Here is a 19,908-nt window from a genome sequence, read left to right as displayed (position 1 = left end):
ATGATCAACAGATTAAAAAGCAGATGATTCACAACATGAACAACAACGTGGCTCCGCTGAGGGGAGGATCGTTTCTCTGACGTGAACCCGAACACACACATGGCTCCGCGGTCACATCCAGACCCGCTGACAGGCTGGAGCTCAGCGGGGAGAGCTCCTGAAAGCACCCGGCAGCAGAGCGACCAGAGCCGGCCGCCCGCGGAGCAGCAGCCCGCTCTCTCCTCCGGGGGACGAGCAGCAGCATCCACACCGACCCGCTCCGGCTCCGGAGCCGGATTCAACTAAGTTTCTGCCGCGTTTTGAAGCGTGAGCCCCGGGTCGGAGCTCCGGCGCAGCGGCCGGAGCGTGGAGCCGCCGGAGCGGAGTGACACCGGGGCGTCCGCCGCCGCAGAGCCGGGAAAGGAGAGGTGATTTCGGGCTGCGCCTTACCTTCAGTTCCGCACCCTCCGCCATCTTGTATTTCTCTGCGCAGGCGCGGTGAGCTGCTGTCACATGACTGGGACGCGCAGAGTGCCGCGTGAACGCGCACAGAACGGCCGCGGTGCGTTCAGGAACACGCGAGAAAAGAGGAAAAAACAGAAGCGAAGGTAGAAATAATGTGATTTTCCTGATTTAGTTTTTAAATGACGTCCAGTCTTTGGAACCATTTTCATTAAATAGTCAGAAGTAATGATTGGGACTCAAACGAAAGATAAGAGGAACAATTAAAAGTAAAATTCTTCACTTTAACCCTTTAAAAATATATATATATATATATATATTTCAAACTGCTCTATATTTAAAATTCCTCAATCCCTAGTTTGTTAAGAGTATATATGTTTTCCCCCTTTTTCAAAATAGATTACAGAAATCAAACAAGTAACAATGATATTAACAACAACAACAATAATAAAGATCATAATAATAACAACAATAATAATAATCTGGAGGTACAGTATATCTAACAGGTACATAACACAAAGATGTTATTAATGGGAAAAAGAGGTTTATATTACAATGTGTTTTTGTTTCAGAGCTATGATCTTAGTCTCCATTGTGTTTGGCGGATACAGAAATCCCAGAGCTACAAACAACTCCCTGCAAACCATAATGTAAACATACTCCACCAAAGGTAAGAGTCCTGCACTGAAAATATAACTTAAATAAAATGATCTAAGTATAATGAAGGAAATATACAGTAAAGTTAAAATACTCAATGTAGAAAAATGCCCCCTGTGACTATTACATTATCATATTTTACATAATTAGATTATAAATCACATACATCAAGCTTCTGCAGCCTTTTACTGCTGTATAGTTGGTTAAAGTGCAGCTCATTTTAAATCTCGCATGAGGCTGCAAGTCACGATGGACTAAAGGAGTTCACATGTTCTCCACATGCTGTGATTCATATTGTTTTTGTTCTATAATAAACAGAGGGAAACAGAATCCATCACACATTTGTTTTCTCACCACTTGTTTGCTTTGATTGTGGATCCAAATAAACAACAAGTATAAATCCAGCATTGATTTTATTACCAGTCATCGTCTCAGCATCTAAACTGCCTGCACTCGTCAGTGTGGCACTAAATTCGTCCCATTATATTACTTCTCTGACGTACCTCATCAATCATTTATAACTCTAAATAATGTTAAATGAGTTTTCTCAGAGTTGCACTTCCACACTGAAGAGTAAAGTAAAGTAAAGTAGTTCAGGCAGGAGTAGAGATTCTCATCAAAGAATGAGACTACAGCATCACATCAGCAGCTCTGTGGGGCAGCGGGCACATTTTGATTGGTTCCACAGAGGTTTTCATTTCCCTCTTCTCTGGAAACTTATGTTTGATACATCAAGGTCAGTTTACTTTTGATGGGGAGTTAAACTCAGCCTGTGAGAACTGTATACTGCCTTGTGGCTGTGGAGGAAGCCACAAAAACGCAAATGACCTGTCGGAAACGTCAGAAAGTAGAAGCTTCAAGTTTAGTGCCAAACAAAAGGATGCTGTGACCGACATGTCAGACTCTGCTCGCTGAATTTAACTCTGTAAATCTTTCTGTCCCAAGTTTAAACTGAATAAAATAAAATTGACAGGTTTGCTTCATACAACCCACATTACAGCCAACTTTCCGTAGATATAACCAACACTTTAGGTTTACTTTGGTTATGTGGGGTTTAGTTTGGTCAGGATTTTAACTTTAGTCTTTTATTTGATGGGACTGTAAAGCTGCAGAACACAAAATAAAAGCAGGACTGAGGATGATGACGTCATGTCCTTTGTCCGTTGTTTCTGTTTTACAGTTTACAACAACATGAGACTTCTGTATGAAAATTCTAACATTTTTAGACACAGACACACTGACTTTTCATTGGCACAGAAAAACTGAAGAGAAATAGAATCATCTGCAAAATATAACGAGACAAAAAGACACAAAGACAACAAGCCAGACAAAGACAAAAACATTAAAAAAACAAAACAAAGTGAAAGAAAACCACCAAAGAAAAGACACAAAACAAACAAAGATGTACAACTACAAATAAATAAATACAGATTGAGTACAGATTCAAAACAGCCACAAAAAAAATAAAGAAAACAAAGACAAAGAAAGGAAAAAACCTAAATTAAATATACATTAAATAATTAAATCCTAAAAAAAAAATTGAGATGTGACGATCAAAGTTTTCCTGAAACTCTATTTATAAACCCTGAATAAAATGAAGAGGTATCTCCTTAAAGAATATAAATCTTCAAACTAATTTGACACCACTGCTTTCAATCATCTGTAAATATTAGAAAAACACTTAGGAGATTTAGGTAAAAGAGTAAGTACTGGTTAAGCCAGTAGGTGGCGCCCTATCACTTCAAATAAAGCTGAATAACATGGAATGAATCGTCAGCTCCAGATTCTCCTCAGTGTTTTGACCTAAACTAAACTTCAGCCTGTTTGTTCCTAAGCAATGATTCTTAAATGTAAAGATTTTAAACTTTACACAGAACATAAAATCCCTTTTACACCAAAACACATTTGGCTTTGTGCACAATGATCATCTATCATAAAACAAGTTAAAAGATAAAACATCTTTGTTACTGTTCAGTGTGTAGATCCAGTGTTTGTCAGTTTGTCTACATGCACTCAACAACTCAGAGGCTGAACCAATACTAGAAGTCAGCAAGATGGATGTGTTCTTCTGTTACAGCACATTGTCGTGATATTTAATATATGAATATACAAATTATTCCGACCCCTTCAAGTGTCTTACATTTTGCTCATCGTTCTACACTCAGTATCCCAAAATTATAAAGATACTTCAGCACAAAAAAAATGATTTACCACAATGTAAATTATTAAACGGGAAAAGTACATCTCACATAATGTTTGGTCAAATAACCCGACCACAACACACAGTTTATAACGACATGTTGTGTGTGGGAGGGTTGTGTGTATAATCATATGAAATGATTTACAAGGTAAGAATGTATATTTGATGTATTTATTTCTCTCATTCATATTGTTTGTTAATATATCAGTGTACAGTGTGAAGTATTGTAATGACACACATGTATATTATCTCCTGTTTGCATGTAGTTTATTATCAGGGTGTCACGTACAGCACCTGCACTCTGGAGCAATGTGGGAACACTTTTAGGATAAACTCTTTGAATCCTACTTTAAATTTTTAATTTGCACCATTATGAAGCTATAATGAAATAATTTATCATGCCGGTAGTCAGCAGCTTTCAGGCCCAATGTCCTTATCTCACTACGGACTCTACTTTTCTTCTTAGATTTAGAACAGCCTAAGATCACATTGGTTAGGAAATATTTCTTTCCAATTTTCCTAGTAGAGATATGACTGAATATTCCTGGAGATCGAAGAGTTGTCACAACAACAAAAAACACACAACAAAATGACAGAACAACTCAAAAAGATGCAAAAACCCCAAAAAATGACCACAAATGGATGCAAAACTACAAAATGCACACAAAGCTGTCACAGGAAGATCCAAAGTCATCACTAGAGACACAAAATAACTAAAAGATACAAAATACATAAAAAAGACAAAGACAATCAGCAGACATGAGGCTATAAAATGAATAAACCCACCACGAAAAGGCAACAGATGCAAAATGACTTTTTTAAAATGTGCAAAATTGTCAGAGATAAACACAAAGCAAACACAAATACATGCGAAACCACCACATAGAGCTGCAGAGCGTCAAGAGAGACGAGCTCCAGTAGATCACATGGTAAAGAGCCAACTGTTAACCAGTAAGCAGACTGTGTGCTGGGAGTCAACCAGTCTCCATCCCCTGTCTCTCCAGTCACTATCATGACAGCATCTGATAAAGCAGCTATTCAGGAAAAATACAATAAAAACAGATGCAAAACACCTAGAAAGGAACATAAGTCACAAAAGAACCTTAAGTAAACAATCCCACTCATGCAGTTGTGGGTCTTCCTCTATATGTCTGAGGAGGAGGAGGGTGTTACTTATCCCCATGGTCACATAATCCATCCCTGACTGTCACTACACATCAACTTGAATCAGGTTTTGCGATAGGATGTTAAACATCTAAATAAAAAAGGAGTAGAGCAGCCGATCGCTGCCTCAGGACTTCAGCTCGGCTCAGCCTCGACCTTGTTAGTATTCAGAGGGAACTGGTTTTGCCACAGAGGGCAATTACCTTCACAAAGCATTAACATTCACTGTGCGTCAGTGACATTATGTGAGTATCTATCTCAGTATGAAGCATCCAGGGACCGAGGGCCGTGTAATCAATATCTATTAGTCCCTCCATCAGAAGAATTAGATTTCACTATTAGATCAGCCTGCTCCCCTGACTCCACGTCAAACATTATAAGTTGACTGGACATGTCATGCACCGATGTAGCCGCCTAATGAAAGAGATCATGTTGATCTCAGATACAATGAGAGGAAATATGATCGGTCTCGGGAGGAGTCGTTCTGTCCGGGAGCCAGCAGGTGTCAGGCTCACACCAGAGAGAGAGAGAGACATTAAAGATATAAGGCAGAAAGTAGCTTTCACGTTTTATTCATATTGACATGGGTACATACATGAATGGTCAAATTATGTCGAGACTGTGAAACCAGGATTTATTTCTTTTAGAAGGACTCTTTGTATTTTTTTTTTTTACATTTTTTTTAAATAACAAACCAAATTCAACAAATGAGAGGAAAAGAAAAGCAGCTGTGTGAATGGCAGTTAATGTGTATTTTATACAGAGTCTTAAAAAACACCATCAGATGATAGGAAAAAGTTTTGGTTTTGTCTGTTTGGACTCACAGAGGCGTGTGATGATAGAAAAAACCCTGAAACAGAGGAACCTATGTGATAAAATACTGTAAACTGTACATGGTACCTAGAAATGGCTCAAGACTTTTAATCATCGCTTCAAAGTTCGTGTGAGACGCAGCTCGGTGACAGAAAGTGTTTTTAACGTTTGATATCGAACCTGAACGGCTGCGGAAGTAAGTGCTCACAATAATGTGCTCCATTCAAACAAAAGCAATCCCTCTACTTTAAGAATTTGGTATCGGACGGCATGGTCAAATTCAGAAATGTTGCCCATTTAAAGTGCTTAACGACATACAAATCATCTAAACAATACACCAAAGCAAAGACAGATAAATAACACAGAGATGTAAAAACTCAACATGGTCAAACAAGCAACAAAAGCTAAATAAATGAGATACATCTTCAACTTAATATCACAAATATACAAGCCATTGCACATTGTCACGTGATATATATTTATGTATATGTATATTGTTTTTTTTCTTCTTTTCAGAATAGCTAAAGAGCCGACGGGCAGAGAGGCTCCTCGGTGTCAGCGTCGCGGCCTCGGATCCACAATCCCCTTGATTTCGCAACGTAAAATGAACTCCGTGGTTTTTGAAAGTAAATCCTGATCTCTCGTTTACTCGAGAGTTCAGAGTTTCTGAGGAGACGTCGACGCCGGAATCTTCCCCGAGGCCTCGGCGTCTTCGCTCAGGTGCTGAGATGAGTGGTGTGTCTGTACAGCAGGTGGGTAAATCCTGGGGTCACAGGTGAGAGGTGAACACATGAGAGCTCTCGAGGAGAATCTCTGTGTGTGGGTGTGTGTGTGGGCGGGTGTGTTTTCTTTCTTTTTTTTTTGGCTGTGCTGGGGGGGGGGGGTCGGGTGCAGGGGTCGTGCCGGGGCACTATGGAGGCAGCAGCGGGGGTTTGAAGGTGCAGCCTCCCGTGCACTGACGAGGGGCGAGCATCTTGCAGGAGAAATGGTGAAGGGCGTCGTGAGCTTCTGGGGAGGAACGGGTCCACCAGTGAGGACATGCACACACACACACTAACACACACTAACACACAACACTACCACAATCTGTCGTCCAGCTCATCAGCTGTGAGATGTGAGCTGGCTTTTATTCTCCTGAGACGTTGTCAAAGGGTTGATTCACATTTTCTAAAGCGTCTTAAAGTAAAAACTCACACGTCCACATGGACTTTGTTTGGTTTTTGTTGTTGATGCCACGACTGGATTCACCTGTTATGAGGCACTGGGCCCAATATGGAGATCTCATTATATCCATATCGCCCAGAAACCAGGCAGCAGTTAATGAATTTATTACTGATAAATAATTGATGGTTTATTAATAGTTACGTGCATTTTAAAGCATAAAAGCTCAATTTGAATATTTGCTTTAGTTTCCCTTTTTTCTATGTCAATAAATTCAACATGTTTGGGTGAAAAAAATAAGAAATAGATTTTTGGATTGATTGATGATTTTTAATTATTGACAATTTAAATTTTTTTGAATGCAGCCTTATATTTCCTTTGTGAAGGGATAAGATTACACAGCCTCAAGAATTTAATGTCTCGACACAATTAAAGAATTAAAGCAGATTCATGAAAACCCCTGATAAGTCCAGGCCCAGGAGATGGAGGATGGAGAACCAGACCTAGTTGCAGTCACACTTCAGCGGCCCACACATTTCTGACAAATTTGCAGTTAATCAAATGATGCAGACTCAAATTAAATGGAGAAAACCTGGAGGCCCCCGGGGATCTGGGGCCCCCGGGCGGTTGTGTGCATTTGCCAAGTTGGCATTCGAGTCCTGATTGTTCTTCTGATGATCTCAGTGATGAGGGAGAAAATCCTTCAAGAGCACGAGTCACAGATTTTACGCTTTTTTTGTTTTGTTTTTCTTAAACGTGTTGGTTCATTAAACCGCTGCAGAAGATGACGTAGTTAAAAAGAGCAGCAGTCAGAGTTTTAACAGGGAAATCTAATTTGTATTCTTCATTGTATTCAATGAAGAATACAACTGTAAATTACACTTTCTAGGTTTTTCTGTTATCATATACATCATGTTTTATTACTTTTTTTAAGGATATTTTAAGTTTATTTTCAATGCTTCCACCAAAGGGAAAATTTAAAATACTGTAAGTGCTTCCATGTTGCGCAACATCGGAATATTAGATAAACGGAATACGACAAAGGGAAAATTTGTAGAAGAAAGATTATAATTCTATTAAAAGAGCGAATTTTGATTGTTAAAGCCTCAAATAATCTTGTCTTCTATAATATAATATTATTTCTTAATTATTTAGCTAAATTTACATGTTTTCTGTGTAGAATAAGAACTGTGAATTTTCACTGGTATGAAGAGGAGGAGCACCTAAAGTGAGCAACAGGACTTTAAATATACATCTGGTCGTGTAAATATTGCTTTAAGTCTAAATGTGAACCAATCCTTTAGTGGTGTCTCACTGTAAATATCCATCACAAGAGATTTTCAATAAAAAAAAAAAGTAACACTTGCATATTATTTATATTTGTAGGGTTTTTTAAATAAGTGTCATGTGTTAATGTTTCTTTTTGGAGCAGATAAATTTACCTTTTAGCTTCTGCTGTATTGCATAACGAGCCTTTCTCTCTTGGTCCAACTCGCTGCACAAAGTGTCTATTAAAACAAATAAAAATAAAAAACGGATAAAAATTTAAAAAAACTTGGGACAAAAAAGGAGAAAGGAAAGAAAACGTGAGCTGCTGTGTAGCATGTGAGGTGAAGGATAGTGTAATGTATGCCGTTTGCCCTTATGGTATTTAGAGTGACCCCTCTGTGTACTTGAACCCTGTACTTAAACGACTGTAACATTAAACCAATCCTTTAACGGCTGGCATTAGTTGCTGTCTCGTGCATGTAACTGATACACTGCCACATAATGGGCTGTCTTTTCAATTTTCCAGAGCATGATTTAGGAGAAAATAACCTTTGCATACAAAACAACGCGGTGTCAGGTTCACCTTTTGATATCTCACAATAAAAAAAACGCACAATTCAACAGCAGGAGGAGAAAGAAAAGACGGAGTTTACAGGAAAAAGGCTGCACACAAAATGGCCAATATTTCAATATGCAAGTGTCACTTTTCCTTTTGCATGTTGGTTTCCGATTGATTGATGATGAGGCCTATGATATTCAAACGCTCCTTTTGAATTGTATTCTCCCATAAAGAGCATTGATCTGCATCCTCTTTACAGTCAGGATCTACCAAGGAGCAAAGTTTAGAGAGAGACCAACCTCGAACAATCTGCAGCTGCTGGACCATTTCCTCTCTGTAGGACAGCTCACGCTTCATTTGGTCCTGGAAATTATCTGAAGAACCGAAGGCCACGTCAGATGCAAACTCTGTGACATTGATGAATGTAAAGACACTCGTGGATTCACAAGGACAAAACAATGACCCAACTCTTCTTCTATAGGATCCAGAAAAAATACAGCTTTCTGTGACTTTGACTCAGACTCACTTTGCTCCTACCTTTTAAATGCTGGAATTCTCTCTCCAACTTTTTCCTCAGCTCCACTTGCTCCACGAGCTGCTTCTGCAACTCCTCTGCAAAGGAAACGTTTTAAAAAACATGTCAGTTAAAGAATCATAATTCCCCCAAAACCCACTGAAACACTCCCCATCTGTCACACACACACACACACACACACACTGAGCTTATGAATAACCATCAGGAATGAGAATTAAACACCAAATATATGAAAAGCACCTTCTCTGTCCTCATCAGTTTGATTTTACCTATGATATATTTTGAATTTTCTTGCGGATCCATGTCAGCAAAGCAAAGCGACTTCAGGTGCGTTCACATCCCGGATAACAACCATTTCCCTGCTTTGCTCTCGCTGGCTGCCACAGTAATTGCCATGCATTGCCTGGAGCCTGAGACGATAATAATGGAGTCCCAGGGTTTTTCCAAGCGTTGTAAAATAATTAGCTGCCGAGCCTCGGGGTTATGGCTCTGTTCCTTAAAATATTAATAGCCTCTAAACGATTTCCTCTTACAATAATAAGTCAAAACCCCCACATCTCGTGATTAAGTGGTTAACAACTATGGAAACACTTTAGGCCTTGAAAATGTAAATTCACTGTTTCGGTTTTGGCTCGTCAGCTCTGGGCTTTTAGCGGATGAAAACGAACACGTACGTGAGGTACGAATATTTCTATTTTATCTTCAACAATTAACGATTTTACAAAGTTAAATGTTGGGTTTATATGAATCTAAAATTCCTATTTAATTAGAGAATGATTAAACGTAATTTCGTACGTTTAATAATAACAAACACATCGTATTTAAATGTGCTGCACGGGCCTGTTGGCGTCCAAATGAAAACAGGAATAATTCCCCATGATAATTAATCACCTGCCTGCTTTTTTTGTGTGCTAATTCCGCTTTATTTGCTTTTGAAAACAGCCTCTTACCTTTCGCCATGTTCTCCACTTCTCTTTCCTGCACGCTGATGTCGATGCGTAAAGCTCCGTCGGCTGCGCAAAACAAAAACACGCAATTAAACCTGCAATTAACTCATCTCTGTGATTACCACAATGTGAAAGAGGTGGACACACACACGAGGAAAGCTAAAAGAGATCAAACTGGTATTTCTCGTATATATTTGTAATTTGTAATGAGTGTAGTGATTAAAAACCTTGTCTGTCCCTGTGCTCCTGATAGGCTGCTGCAGTGCGTTGGATCTGAATCTCAGACACGTGATGAGCTCCTGCACCCAAAATATAAATCTCAGACAAAAACGCCTCAATTTGTCGTCGGTCGGTGACCAATTACATAAATTGAGGTAAAATAATTACCGTTGGATCTGCTCGATTGTTTGGACCCAAAGGACGAAGGCTCCTTTTCCTTTTCATGCGCGTACACCTGCAAAAAAACCAAGCGCACACACACACACATGCGGCCCTTTTAACAACGCGCAGCAGCAATTACACGTCATTTACTGCGGTTCTTCACTTAATTGGAGACCTCGGCTGTTCGGGGAACAAACAACACACACGGAGCCTGCATGTGATGTGAGTGATTCCTACATGAAACCACCGAAACAGCCTGAAGTGGTCGAATAGCTCGTGGGTCTGAAGAGGAGAGGAGCATTTTAATATGAATGCATCCAAAATAAATCAGGATAAATAAGGGTTTTTATAGTTTAATTATCCAGATTTCAAAGCAGCAGAAACATTACGGTAAATTAAGATGGAGGCTGGTTGATGGATCAGAGGTAAACAGAGGCCTTGCTGTCCTGCCTTGCGCATGGGCACCTCGGCAGGACAGGTCCCCTTCCTCCTTATTAACCTTTTTTAAAAATTCCACTTCACTTGCTCTTGATTACATTTTGATCGACCCCCACCCCCCTCCTCTCTTCTGTAAACTCTCCATCATATTCTCCACCACTGCGACAATTCGACTTCCCCCCACGGGGATCATTAAAGTTTCATTTAATCTAATCTTACTTCGTGAAGAGGGGAGCCATTACGCATCTGCCGGTCCTCGTCTGATGACCCAGTGTGTGCGCTCTCCTCCGGTGATGCTGCTGATGCTGAGGATGCTGGTGCTGATGCTGATGCTGATGCTGGTCCTGGTGCTGATGCTGGTCCTGATGCTGCGGATGCTCCGGGGCTGGAGGCGTCCGGCTGCTCCTGGCTCTCCTCAGCACCCGAGGAGTCGTGCTCCATCACAGGGGAGTCCCGGTGGTCTCCTCCTCCCGGTGAGATCTGGATGGGCTCGTCCTCCTCGTCCTGTCCCCGGTTGGACTCCACATCCACGTCCAGGTCGTCCTCCTCGTCCACCACGCTGTCCCGGTCCGGGGACACCGATCTGTAGCTGGAGCTCTCGCTGATAAAATCCGGGGACAGGTACCCGGGACGCACCGGGTAGCTGTCCCGGTTGCTGTAGAGTTTGGCGATGGTCTCCGCGTCTTTGCCCACAGGCCTGAAGGCCGACATGTAGCTCATCTTCCTCGGGGGGGGGGTCTCGTCCCCGGATTTGTCCTCGTCGTTCCTGGTGGAGGAGGACTGGGAGCTGGGGCATCGCTCCCCACCGTCCTGCTGGTGGTTGTGGGGGTGGTGGGGGTCTTTGGGGGTGTTCGCCCCCCGGTCACTTTGGTCAGAGAGGTCGAGGTCACCCTGCCGGACCCCGGGCAGCTCAGGCAGAGGTTTGGGGGGGGAGCCCGGGTAGGGGGGCAGGGGGAGGCCTCCTGGAGTGGGCCAGAACATGGGGAAGGCCGGGTACAGGGTGTCCTTCGATCCGGGCCAGAACATCCCGGGCACACCGGGTTTGCTCGGGTCCGGGACTCCATCACTCTTCTTCTGACACAGTCCGTAGCTGGGGAAGCCGTAGGGGTGATGGGGGAACAGAGGGGGGGGGATCTTCTGCAGCATCCCGAAGCTCTTGCTGGGCACCGGGATGATCGGGTAGCTCCGTGCACCCCCACCAAGGCCCAGGGTCGTGCTCCCCTGGTCCTCGTCGCACCGTAACGTTTTGTGCGGGACCTCCGGGGAGCTGGTCCGGGCCAGGCTGGAGGAGGACGAGGCCTGGGACTTCATGGACGCCATGGACGACGAGCCGCCCATGGGCAGAGTCCTCTTCCTGCTCCCGCCGTTGAACATGGCCTTTACGTCCTCCCACGCGTGGTTGATGTCGTCCGAGTGCTTCTTGTCCGTCAGCTTCAGGTGGCGTCTCCACGAGTTGAAGTTGGCCGCGTCCGGCTGCAGGTACTTGGACTCCGGGGTGCGGTGCGAGTGGAAGATGAACTTGTTGGGGGAGAAGTACATGTTGCACAGGCTGCACTTGATGCACTTTGCCCTGGAGCTGTTGTACCGGGCCGGGATGAAGCTCCCTCTGCAGCCCCAGGCGCAGTCGTGGCACACGTCGAAGGCGAAGTTCTCCGGCAGCTTGGGGGGGCTGTGGGCCCCCAGGAAGGACTTGCACAGCCGCTCGGCCTCCCGCTTGGTGATCATGCCGCAGCGCCGGGAGGAGATGGGCATGGCCCCGGCCCTGCGGAGGAGCTCCAGCTGCACCGGGGTGCACTGCACGCAGGTGATGCCCAGGGCCACCCGCCGGTTGTGGATCTCGTTGTAGCTGTAGTTCTTCAGCAGCGTGTTGGAGATCTGCGCCAGGCAGAGTCGCTCCTTCCCGTCAATGACTAGACACACGATGGGGACCCCGTACAGGGAGGTCTCGCTGACCTGGTTGGGCTTCAGGCCGCTGGAGAAGCTCGGCGCGTCCTGCTTGGACCTCGGCGAGGAGCTGGCGTCTCGTCCCGCGTCTCGAAGCTGCTGTCCGGGCATCGACTCCATCCCGGGAAGCCTGCGAGGCAGAGAGCAGGGTGAACCGGAGGAGAAATAAATAACCTGATCTCTCCACAACATGTTGAAATTAATCAGTTTGAGTTAATTAAATCTGCAAGAAACCAAAAAACACAAAAATCTACAGAGAATTAGACAAATTAAAAATCTAAGTCAAATAAGGGAAGAATGATATTTCTATAAATTACTTATAATAAGGTAACAATTAATTAAAGGCCTTATTATAAAATATTTTACAATTATAATATTACAGTTATAATAATATATAATTACAATTATAGTATTTAAACATGTCTTTTAATTTGGATGTTCATAGGGAATAATAATAATATAATAATAAGGATAATAATAATTATCACAATAATAATGATGGTATTCTGATACATTTTCAGAATCAGAATCAGAAAGGATTTATTGCCAAGTAGGTTTACACCTACCTGGAATTTTCTTTGGTGAAAAGGTGCATACATTTAAAAACATAATAAGTACATCCCATAAGAAGGAATAACTGTATATAAACCAAATATTTATACAAGACATAAAAGTTAAATAAAGAGTAAAATGCAAAGCAGGAGAGAAATGGGGATGTGCAATACACTGTTTTAAATAAAAGAATACTAACTAACATCGGGCTGTGTTGCATGAGGTGACAGTGAGAAGTGAAATCAATCAGTCGTGTGGTTAATTATTTCTCGTCTCATTCCTCCGTGCGTCGCTCGGCCTCCTCGCTCAGGTGATCCAGGTGATCCAGGAATCCTCTGCTCCTCCTTATCCTCAAAAAATCAGCTCAGCACTTACGGGGGAAACTGCTTAAGACTCTCATAAGATCCTTACTCGCGGATCAGGAGCAGAAGGAAGACGCATCCTGAGCCGCAGCAATGCGCTTACAGAGGAAAAGAACAAGCGTAAGCTGCTTTCCCGATAATTACACAGATCCACGCGTGCGTCTTCGCATTGTTAATAAAAGACCAGCCCTATATATAATTAAAGCTTCTGCGCAGATTAGCCGGAGCCAGTTGCTGTGGATTAGGTTGGAATCGGGCCTATCTCACATTCTCCTGCGCATACTTACTTTTTGCCTCCAGACACTTTGCGCAGGCCGCGGAAATGCGCGTAAACAGCCGGCGGCCGCTGTATCGATTCTCCTCTAATGACGGAAGCGAATAGGAACTATTTGAGATCAATTGACAGCCAGCCAGTGTTGGACCATGCTTCTAGATGTGAGGCTAAATAAACAGAAACACAACGAACACAGCTCCTGCTTATTAATTATGAAACAAAATAAATAAACATACCTTTCTCTGCGTAAAAGACGACACGCTCCAGTGGGGTTCAGGAGGGAGAAATGGTGATAAATAGTGTGAAAATAGAGCAAATGTAAAAAAAAAAAAAACCAAGCCCAGAGAGTCCAGGAGGTGAAGAGGAGGAGGAGGTGACAGCAGCGACTCGGAGCTGGAGTCGCTTAATTTCAGTTTGTCTCAGCAGCAGCAGACAGGACCTCCATCCTGCAGGAGCCCGGGGAGGTAAATGGCGAGTATGGAACGGAGCACATGGCATCTCTCTCTCTCTCTCTCTCTCTCTCTCTCTCTCTCTCTCTCTCTCTCTCTCTCTCTCTCTCTCTCTCTCTCTCTCTCCCTCCCTCTCTCTCTCTTTCTCGGTGTCTCTCTCTCACACACACACCCTATCACACACACACCTCGCTTGCAGATCCACTACACACCAGTTTTAATTTACAAGTGCATCTTTTACGCACAAACGTGACCAGATAAAAAATAAGCATCACACCAAATTAAGGCCCTGCTGACCTCCAATTAAAAACTATTTATTATCACAGATAGGTTATAATTAGGAGAAAAAAAGCATTATCAAAGAATCAAATCTGCAATCAAATAGTACAGTTCTAATAATGGAAATCATCCTCACCCCCTCTCCTCCTCCTCCTCCTGGAGCCCGTCAAGGATGGACCCTCTAGGGGGCCCCCGGACCCCACACTGGGAACCACTAGGCTATAACTGGCCCATATCACGCACAGTGTGTATTGAGGATTATTTCCACCGCAGCAGGAGCGAGCTGACAAACAGAGGCAGCAAGAGTGGCACGATGGAGGGGAAGAAGAATGACAAAAGGCCCGGGCTCATTTATCAAGTTACACCACCATCTGTTATAGGCTTCCACACCGGCCAGGCAAATCAATCCGAGGAGGCCTCTGTGGTGGAAGGAGGGAGAAGAGAAGAGGAAGAGAAGAGGAAGAGGAAGAGGAGGAAGAAGAGATGGAGGAATTCAAATAAAGAAACAAACCAAATAATAAGATGGTTTGTATTTGGAGGCTTTTTTTATTCATCAGTTTGTGAGCGTTTGTTTTCAATGATTTGAAAATGAAGTGAATCTGCGATGAGCTGATGCCTCAGGCCACACGTCACTCTCTCTCTCTCTTACACACGCACACACACACACACGCACGCACGCACGCACGGACGCACGCACGCACACACACACACACACACACACACACACACACACACACACACACACACACACACACACACACACACACACACTTCCAAATAATCTGTAAATGCAAACAGGGAAAACATATTCAGCCCATTTGTTGCCTTGAAGATCTTAATTCATTATTAATAAGCAGATCATTGGCGTAACCAGGCTTCAACGTACAGAACCAATACAAGTATTGACACCTTTAGGAATAAAAGAACAATGAAAGAAAATATACACTTAAATTTAGTGAGAGATCCATCTGCTCTGTTTTCGTCCTACCTGGTTTTATTGTGGAGGCTGCATCCAGGCTGGAAATATAATAGGTATTCATTTATCATTCTCCGTTAATAAAGATGTCACTTAAAAGAAAATGTCTTCTTTTTCTTTTCATGGCCGGATTCACGTCCTGCAGGGATCAGGAGCCACAAACTGGTCATTGGGCCCCAACTGAGCCTCACAGTTCATAACAGCTTCATAATATTAAACAGTGACACCGACTCAACTGCTCCTCTGAAGCTCGAATTCATCGATTAGTTTCCTGATAGAGAAATATAAAAACAATTAAGATTAAATTAGCAAAAATCATCTCAAATAATAGATTTTTTTATGACATTAATTCAGCATCTTTGAATGTTTGACTGATGATAAACAAAATGTTCATAATTTCAATAAATTCACCTGATATTAAGAGACCCATTAGTAATTTCAGTTTTTTTTCTAACATTTGATTATAAATTATGTAAATCGCTAGAAAGCTAACATTAGCCTTAACAGTTATTGTTTTTAATTTTATGTACCAGTTGAGAAGATAAGTGGCGAGTTAGAATCAAGCTTTATTATTATTTTAAAGAGACAGATGTCTTAAATACTACGCCCCCTAGTGGTAGCAGTAATTATGACAGGGATCAAAAGACGAAAGGTGACGAACCTTAACAAAATCCTTAGTTTAACCCTCAAAAGCTGATGACAAAAACGAGTTTAGTGTATTAACTGTGAAAGTTAAAGAAATAAAAACATTTATAAAAGTAGATTTACTAAGAGGAACCTTTCAGCCGTAGACCGTTGTCAGGCGTCAGTCTCACGCTGCACCAAACAATCACCGACCTCGAGTTATGATCCTGCTGACGACCAAAGTATCAAAGTTCACAACCTTCTTCTGTATGACCTCATTCTTCTGCATGGAGGTAAATAAACTAAACAAACAGGAGATGAAGCTGGTGAAAGTCACATCCAAACCCACGTCGGCCCTAAACATCAAAACCCCTAAAATCTCTTTATCTTAAATTGACCTTTTCATAGACGTCTTCTCCTCTTTTTAATCCTGAGATACAGTATTTGTATTTCTTTCAGATTTTCATCCATCCTGTAGAAACGTCATAAATTCTTCCACTCACTCATTTGGAATTTTGCTTTACTTTTCCTGCTGTTTTCTCACTCACTCTTTCATTTTCCAGACACTTTCCAAGGGGGCCGGCAGGAAAAGCTCCAGAAAATGTCCTGATATTTGCATCCTCTGGACAACTTCAGTAAAATGTCCAGACTTCTGTTCTGTGCTGTGTTAAAGCAGCTTCAAATAGTCGTTCAGGTTATTGTCACATTAGAATAAGAGGCAGTAAATCCTCACAGACTGGAAGAGGAGCCAGTGGACCCCAGATAATCTAACACCGGCCCTGCATCCAGCTTGAGGTATTCTATGAATCCGCCAAAGGAGAGAAACCATCCAATGGTTTATATAAAAATTGCGTGTGAGTGTGTGTGTCTGTGTGTGTGTGTGTGAGTGTGAGATGAGTGTGAGTGAAGCACCATCAGCCTGTGTTCGAGTCCGACCTGCTCCAGCTTTACCTTCCTGCAATATTGATGCAGAACCTGATCCCGGGCGCATCCTCTCCTCTTTCACCGCGCAGAGGCTTCCCCCTGCAGCCGCCGCCAATAATTACAATTTTATACTGTAATTATTCCTCTCTTTTTAATTATTTACGCCGCCGACTTGAATGCGGCCATTGTCGCTGCTGATTCCGGGGAAACGTGAGCCCGACGCGGCTGGATCAGCGGCGCGGAGTTTTTAATTAGACATTTCAGATGTAATTTTAGGCGCCTCTCTGTTTTTACCGACTCGTTCATATGCGACCGATTGTTTAAACAAACCTCGCACCTGAAATATTCATGCGCCTCAGGTTTGAAACTTCACGGGTCACCTCAGACCTGATGGATAATTCAGCATCGACGGGAGGAAAGAACGTTCCATACGCGTCTGATCCACGCGTCATTTGCGTAATTTTACGCACGTTTGTGCCACAGGAGACTGGAGACACTGTGGATACTGGAGATAAAACCACATTCATAATTATCATCAATAAAAATATGACAAAAGTCCAATGGGTCTTATATATATTGATATATTCTTTATGCACTTTGCAGTAGCTGTAACCCCAAATGTTGTATGTTCTATTATCACCTGTAATTATCTGTTCATTAAAAAGAGATTGAACCACAACTTTCACTCAGGAGCAAAAAGTCTTTAAACTAAAAAAGAAACAATAATGTGACATTTATCTTGATAAGAATCAACTGATGTGTTTTTTATAATGTTTTTCCCAACATCAAAATGTGACAGAACCCATTAAATACAAGTTCACATCTTCTGCTCCTCTTCAAGATCTGAGTCTTTTTTCACTTCCTTTGCTCCAGCAGCCCCCCCCCACACACACCCTCTCTTTGTATCTCATTCTCTTTATTTCTATTCTGCTTCTCCGTCTTTCAAGCTTTAAACTCATTTGAAAGCATGGACATCAGAGGAGATACAGTAAAAAGGTTGTTTCACTCCTGTGGAAACTTGAGCACATTGCACTTGTTTAAGTAAATATTTGACTGATTAACTCTTTGACCTGTAAAATATTTTTTCCCACAGTGAGGAGTTTTTCAATGTCAGTGCATTTGTTTCTATTTGAATTGATTTTATTCTCATGTTTTGAAAAAGAAAAAACGTTTTCCACTTTTACTCTAAAGTATTTATGTATGCTGGGTTATGCACTTTGTTTGAAAGGTCAAAGGTGTAATACAAAAAAACCCCTTTCACTTATTCTACAAATAACTGAGCTCTCGCCTGACATCATAAAACATGACGGCAATATTGTTGACATGAGGAATTAGAAGCTTTCAGGAAGAATTAAAGCCTGTTTTGTTTTTAGTTTTATTTAATGTTTTATTGTTCCAAAGTCCAAGTCTCTTATTTAATCAGTACATCATCAGTTGTCTAATTAAAACCAATAAATATTTAAAAAATGTGTATAAGCTTTTGTTGACACATTGATGATCACTGCAGGAAAGATCATAAAGAAGGTGTGTTTAAAAAAAATCATAATTACACCTGTTATGTGTGAGTGTGAGTTGGGATTGAAGCTGAATCATGATTATATATGTTGTCCAGTGTGTGTATACGTGTGTATGTGTATACATGTGTATATGTGTGTGTATGTATACATGTGTATATGTGTGTGTGTGTATACATGTGTATATGTGTGTGTGTGTATACATGTGTATACGTGTGTATGTGTATACATGTGTATATGTGTGTATGTGTATACATGTGTATATGTGTGTGTGTGTATACATGTGTATATGTGTGTGTGTGTATACATGTGTATATGTGTGTGTGTGTCTGTGTGCGTTTCATCTGTTTCATGTTAAGAGGCTGATTCCTCAAGCACATGCACTTTATCATACAGATGTATAAAGATGAATCAAAACCTGCATCAATCAGCACAGACTTAATAACAGCAGCAATTGAGGCCAAATGTTTTATAATTAACACTTGTATCAGCACCATATAAAACCATGACCCCTATAAATCCCATTTTAGAGACCAATCAATCCTCCTCTCGGACTAAAGGCTCTATTGATCCCTCGCTGCTCGGCTCACTTTAACGCTTTCCACCCTACTTTGTTTTTCTTTCCAGTGAAAAGAGAATTTCGATCGCACCATTTATTTTACCGGGGGGGGGGGGGGGGGGGACGATTCCTCAGACGACTCGAAAAATTAAACGGTGACATATTAATTACAGGACACTGATGAAGGGCTGTGGGTGATGGTTGTGTTACAGGGGCGGTGGTCATCATCAGACGCAGCCTGATGGGAACCACACACTGGATGATGGTGGGAAGGAACCATTTGGAAACGTGCACGTCCCCGAAATGAAGACGCATCTCCGGACAACGCGCGGGTCAATATCCCGGAGAGAGACCCGACACACGAGATCATGGAGCGTCACCGCTTCTCATTCCGCTCACATTATCTCTAAAGGTCACGTCGTGGATCATCTGAAGCTGCTGCAATTTACATGCTGCAGAAAAACCTCTGAGCAGCCGTTTGACCCCCGAAGCAAAGAGATGTACAAGGTTTGAATATGATAAAAGTTATAAAGTACAAGATAAGAAGTGAAATAAGAGAAATGTGATGAAACTGATGTCAGACGTGCACCAAACTCCTGAGGGTGAAAACTTGGTTAATGTCCAGAGTGAGGCCATAAGAGAACAGAGTAGCAGATTTCTAAAGCTGCTTTCAGACATGCACTGGTTCACTAAGACATGCAGGTTCTCTGGAGGACGTGCACTTGTGTACATAAGAGCCTCCGGAGTCTTTGAGGGCCTCTGATGCCTGGCCCTCTCCTGCAGAAACTCCGGTGGAGAAGACAGCAGGAGATCCCCTGCTGAAAAACAAATACCTCAAGGTGAAATGTCAAGACAGTTTTGGCCGGTGTTGATGTGCTGCAGCTGA

The 19,908-nt window shown here is 42.3% G+C and overlaps 2 protein-coding genes across 2 annotated transcripts in view; both read right to left on the bottom strand.

Moving 5' to 3' along the window:
* Positions 1-449, bottom strand: part of LOC132998618 (E3 SUMO-protein ligase PIAS1-like) — a 55,130-nt gene extending 54,681 nt beyond the window's left edge. The window contains exon 1 of the mRNA XM_061068345.1: positions 430-449. The gene's annotated coding sequence lies outside the window, so the exon portion shown is untranslated. The remainder of the gene's footprint in view (positions 1-429) is intronic.
* Positions 450-6,185: 5,736 nt separating this feature from the next.
* Positions 6,186-12,629, bottom strand: skor1a (SKI family transcriptional corepressor 1a). The gene is made up of 8 exons (XM_061068778.1): positions 10,785-12,629; positions 10,134-10,200; positions 9,974-10,045; positions 9,750-9,812; positions 8,802-8,876; positions 8,564-8,638; positions 7,879-7,944; positions 6,186-6,283 (listed from the first exon to the last, which is right to left on the bottom strand). The coding sequence occupies exons 1-8, from the start codon at positions 12,627-12,629 to the stop codon at positions 6,186-6,188; spliced, it is 2,361 nt and encodes a 786-aa protein (XP_060924761.1).
* Positions 12,630-19,908: the final 7,279 nt, after the last annotated feature.

The sequence above is a fragment of the Limanda limanda genome, chromosome 3 (genome assembly GCF_963576545.1).
Source record: "Limanda limanda chromosome 3, fLimLim1.1, whole genome shotgun sequence".
NCBI lineage: Eukaryota > Metazoa > Chordata > Actinopteri > Pleuronectiformes > Pleuronectidae > Limanda > Limanda limanda.
This window is presented reverse-complemented; position numbering and strand designations above follow the sequence as displayed.